The sequence below is a fragment of the Alligator sinensis genome, unplaced genomic scaffold, assembly GCF_000455745.1.
Source record: "Alligator sinensis unplaced genomic scaffold, ASM45574v1 scaffold811_1, whole genome shotgun sequence".
NCBI classification, from domain to species: Eukaryota; Metazoa; Chordata; order Crocodylia; family Alligatoridae; genus Alligator; species Alligator sinensis.
This window is the reverse complement of record NW_005842579.1, coordinates 80,797-85,930: the sequence shown is the minus strand read 5'-3', so window position 1 is coordinate 85,930 and position 5,134 is coordinate 80,797. Positions and strand designations below refer to the sequence as shown.

General features: G+C 57.8%; 1 protein-coding gene across 1 annotated transcript; it reads right to left on the bottom strand.

Moving 5' to 3' along the window:
- Positions 1 to 6: 6 nt before the first annotated feature.
- On the bottom strand, positions 7 to 3,961 carry LOC102388041. Its single transcript, XM_006032599.2, has 3 exons — positions 3,852 to 3,961; positions 2,991 to 3,326; positions 7 to 2,323 (listed from the first exon to the last, which is right to left on the bottom strand). Exons 1-3 carry the CDS (start codon positions 3,883 to 3,885, stop codon positions 2,079 to 2,081), a joined length of 615 nt encoding a protein of 204 aa, XP_006032661.1. The 5' UTR covers positions 3,886 to 3,961; the 3' UTR covers positions 7 to 2,078.
- Positions 3,962 to 5,134: the final 1,173 nt, after the last annotated feature.

Here is a 5,134-nt window from a genome sequence, read left to right as displayed (position 1 = left end):
CAATAGGAGTCACCATGCATAGGCATGAAACCAAGCTCAGCTACACCCTCCACCCACGCCAGGCTGGGCTTGATGTCGCTTTGCCTCGCTGGCTCAAGACCCCCGTTTCCTTATGCATGGAGCCAGACATCACAACCGAACCCAGAGCCCCAGGACGTCCTAAAAAGGCTCGGATGTGTCATCGGGCCTTTTTGCCCAGTCCTAATTCCTGAATCGGCAGGCGCGAGCAATTTCCCCAGGAGGGCATTTAGACGGGAGATTGAATGAGTAATTTACTGGGCACACTGAGACGGCACCCGATCACTTATTTATGAGCACTTCCTGACAGATCTGGCGCTCAATAATTGATGCTGCGCGGCGTTTAGCCAGGGTCACCAGTAAATAATTCACTTATTACAAACTATGGGATGTTTTATGATGCAGTGAATTACGATCCCGTGCCCAATGCGGGGCCGTAAATATCAAACCCGCGACAGGTCCTTAATAGAGAAGACTCTGCCCTGGCTCTCCAGGGGCCCGGCCCCAATTCTGCCAAGGGCCGGAGCCTGTGTGTGTGCCTTGAAGCCTTTTTGGGTCGGATTCTCATCTCAGGCTGGGGTAGTGGATCCAGCCCTGATCCCGGCTTATCCCCAGGCCCATGTGGGGGTGAACAGTGGTGGTGTTTGGCCCTCAATTGAACCCCTCAGCCCATGGGTGCCAGTCACACAGCCCTGGCCCAGCTGCTAGGAAAAGCATCCTTGAGCAGGGCTGCTTGAGACCTGCTGCCAACAGGTGGAGGAACCTGAGGAAGCAAATTGGGATGAAAGTGAAGGAGAAAAAACACCAGAGCGTTTGGCTTTCCCCTTCCTGAGGGCCTCATCTGAGGTTTGACGACAGAGGGAAAGGGTTAAAACAAAAACTAGAGTATGAAGTTTAAAGACAACCTCCCCGCTCCAGCCCATCCCAGCTCGCTGGCTTCCATCTGTCTCGCCTGGGGTGGAACAAAACAGCAGCCTTCCCCACCACCATCACCAGGGGTTGCTTTTTTCCCCTCTTCTGTTTCCTCCAGAAAAACACGGGGTGGAAATGTCATTTGTGGTACATCCCCCCAAAACAGGTGAGGCTGCAACACCCTGGTGCAGGGAGGTGCCGGGCTTCGAATGAGCTGGACGTGCCCAGGTGGGCACTGCCCACAGGGACCCTAGCCCTGGAGGGGCAGTTGTGCCTGTGAGCTTCCCCGATGCCACTGCCAGGACATTGTCCTCCCATGCAGCCTGTGCATCTCTCCGGGCTTCCTTCCCCACCCAGGATGACTGCTCTGGGAATGCTGAGGCAGGGCAGGGGGCCGGGGGGGGGTGGTGGATAAAAACAGACCTTATTATCCCCACAACTTTGCTAAAAGCACCAGGAAAAGCAGAAAGCCCCTCAGGGCCTTTCTGGGGAGAAACAGGGCAGCAAAATGGGTGCATTGGGGGAAATGAAAAGCCCCTTTGGTGCAGAAGGCCCTGTTGGGTTTGCATTCGAGTGGTGTTGTGTTTTACTGTGCCGAGCCTGCCTGCAGCTCTGGGGACCCGGTCGCCAGCTGTGATCAAACAGCCCTTGGCAGCTGGCCCCTGGGGCCCCATTCAAAGCCCACAGCCATTCCCCCTTGGGCAGGGTGCAGGCAGGCCCCATGCCAGGCCCACGTAGTGCCCAAGCAGGGCCAGGTGGGAGCTGTGATTTCTTGCCCTGTAGGTTTTGGCTTCAGCAGGCAGCTGTGATTTCTTAGGAGCCAGCTCTTGTAAGCCACATAGTCCTTCAGTAGCCAAGACATGGAAGAATAAGCCCACAAAACAAAGCCCAGCTCCTAGAGGAGCCTGCAGTCACAGCTTGTTTTCCTCTTTGTAAGCAAGCCCTCTCTCAGTTGCCTCCCTGGGGCTTTCAAACTGGTTATCAGATGCCCCACAGCTGTATCAGATGGCCCACAGCTGGATGCTCTCAACAGGGCCAACTACCCCTGCTTAAAGGCACAGACCCTCCTGTTCCTCTGCTGCTGTTCAAGCCCTGTTCCTGCTAGCCCCCCCTCTATTTCTTTGCCCCTTTGGGAGCCTGGGGGCATCTCAGCTCCAGGTCTTGATGTGGACAACGGCCACCGTGAGCAGGAGGGTCCCGTAGACAGCGGCAATGACATAGCCCTTCAGGGCGCAGGAGCATCCTCCACATCTGCTCTTGTCATGTCCTGGATCCTCTCCGGGCCTGGGTGTCCCCCCGGGGTCCCCAGTGGAAGTCCTGGCTCTGCTGCCCACGGGCGTTGTCGGTTCTTGCGGAGGTGGCCATGTGCTGCCAGGTGGGCCCAGCTGACGCACTGTGCCGGGGGTGAGAAACACAACGACTGTGTGTTACACACAGAGCCTTGGTAGGGGGATGTCTGGTTGCTGCTGGGGTCCAAGTTTGGGTAGCATTGTTGGGGGGGAAGGGGGGAGTGTGATGTGGGCTGCACCCCCATAAAGGGCCCAGCTGCTACTTCCATCCTGCTAAACAGGAGGGGAGGAAAGAGGAAGAATGGCAGTGATGAAAGCCAGTTTTCTCCCGGCAGTGCCCTTTGGCTTCCTTCCATGTTGGGCAATGCAAGGAACCACCTACGTCACAGCCCGGGGGGGCCACGTGGTGGCCTTGTGGGGGTGACTGAGCTTGGCAGCCCCCACGGGTCACAGGACTATGGCTTGCATGGCTTCATCTAGGAACTTCTCCTTCCCCTTCCCACTTCGCCCCGCTCGCTCGGTACCTGTTTCCTCCTCTGTAGAGCAGGGCGAGGGACCTCCCCCAACCTCCCCCTGGCATGCCAGGTGCTGTATGTAGATTGGGGGCCGACACTCAGCCCTGAGAAACATGGGAAGGAGCATTTCCCCCACCCTCTGCAAGATGAAGGGACTGGATCAGGGTCCTGCAGGGAAGCAGTGGTGGAGCCAGGACTCGGCCCTGTGGCTCCAGCAAGTGCCACGACATGAGATGCAGGGTCTGGCAGGACTCACCTCGGATGATCAGCTCATAGTCGAACATCTGTGGCTGGGTGGGGTTGGACTGGATGTCCACAGTGGCTTGGTAGACCCCGCTGTCCGACAGCTGCAGTGCCGTGATCTCCAGGGACAAGTTGCCACGGTGGAGGGCCAGGCGGGGCCGGAGCATGGGATCATAGTCGGTGCGAAACTCCCTGCTCAGCGGCTTGGCCTCAGCTATGTGTGTGCCACGGCTGGCCGAGAACCAGATGATCCGTGCAATGTCTGGGGCCACGGGGCGCAGGGCAGGGAAGGACAAGGACTCCCCCATGAAGCCCTCCAGCCGTGTCTGGCTGCAGGCAAGCTGCAGAGCTGTGGAGCATGGGGGAAGCAGCCTGTGAGGGGCTGGGGGTGGGTATGGGGCAACTGAGGCTTATACCCCCAGACCCTACAAGGCCAAGAGGACTGGGAACTTGTGCATGCACCGGGCAGAGAACCCAAGAGTCTGGCGTGCCCAGCCTCCAGCTCCTGCAATCAGATTCTCTCCCACAACCCAGGAGTCTATTGGCTGCACTGGGCTAAACTGGGGGCCTGGCTTTAAAGCTCCCCAGTCATACCAGTCTAACCCCTTGTCCAGGCACTGGGAAACTAACCTCAATCCGAGGAGATGCTTTATTGCAGAGCACTTTCCTTAGATCTGTGCCTTCCTTGGCTCTGTCCTCTGGGCATTTGTCAGTTCTCACCAGGTCTGGGGTCTCATATTCCCAGCTGGACCCCTTCTCCATGCCACCCAGGCTTCAGCTCCCCAGTGCCTGGCCCTGGCATCCCTAGCCCCTGCAAACCAGGCTGCCAGGCCAAGGTGACCCATTGCCCCAGAGGGAACCAGCTGCTACTTACCCCCCATAGCCAGGAGCAGCGGACACAGCCACATCCCTCCAGCTTCCCCTGGCTGGGCACGTCTGTGCTGTGGGGAGCCAGCCCTGGCTCTGAGTGGGGGACCAAGCAGCTGCCTAACAGGCGCGGGAAGTGCAGGGGAAGCTGCGGTTGGCTGGATGCTGCTGGCGTGATGCTGGTCTCTGTTCCTCTTTTTCCACCGAGAATCAATATCTTTCAGCAAGGAACAGAGAGGAAATATGCTCAGGGCTGGTGGCAGTGGAGGGAGGGCTGCGCCTGCCGGAGGTGGCGATGGGGGCTGGTTTTGGGGGCATTGCTTGGTTGGCAGCACGTAGGAGAATGCCAGGTGTGTCTAATGGACCGGGCTTGCTTGCAGCAACGTGGATTAGGGGATAGAGCAAGGCCGGACTCCTGGGGTAGTTCTCACCAGGGTTGTTTTCACCCTGATTCTTTCGGGGGTAACCCTGGTTGCCCCAGGGTGAGGGCACATGTCATACGTCCACTGAGTGTCCGCACGGGTGCAAAGGGCAGCTGCCTGGGGTAAGTGTCTCTAGGAAAAGGAGCAAAGGGGCAGGAGTTACGACTCCTCTTGAGGGTCACCTCATGAGCAGGGCAGGCTGTGATGCCTGTTCCCAGAGCTGCCTGGGCCCTTTGCTCTATCATGGATGGGAGCAGGCCTGGGGGGAGGTCACTGGAGGGAATAGCACCAGGGTGCAGCAGCAGACCCCATGCAGACCCTTTGCTGCATTGGGGCAGGGGGCAGGACGGCAAACAGCCCAGTCCTGGAAGCAAACCCGTCCCAGTGCAAAACTGGTTGAGTGCTGCCATCTGCTGGGTTGAGCTCTCGAAGCTCGGAGGGATTTTGTCTTCTGAAGCCTTCTTGGGGCAAAATGAGCAACTTTGGCCCCAGCCAAACCTTTTGCCCATGTGCTTTGGCTCTTACTTTGTTTCACCCCCTCCCACCTGGTTTGTTTCAGTCTTCAGGCAGCTTGCAGGGAGGGGGAAATATTATGATTTCCTTCAAATATTGGACCTGTTTTCATCACATCCCTGCCTTTCCTTGCCCGCCCTCAACCCATTGCAGAAATCCAAGCGACCTATCAACAACTTTGGCCTCTCTGGCTCTTCTGGCAGCACTGTTTGCTTTGGACTTTTCCTCCCATTTATCTCAAGCCCAATTTAAAACCCCCTCCCAGAAAAGCAAGAACCTGCTGGAGGCAGTGCCCAAGGGCCTGTCGCCCTTGGCAAACACCCGGATGGTCTGAGAGAGCTGCTCAAATGTCATC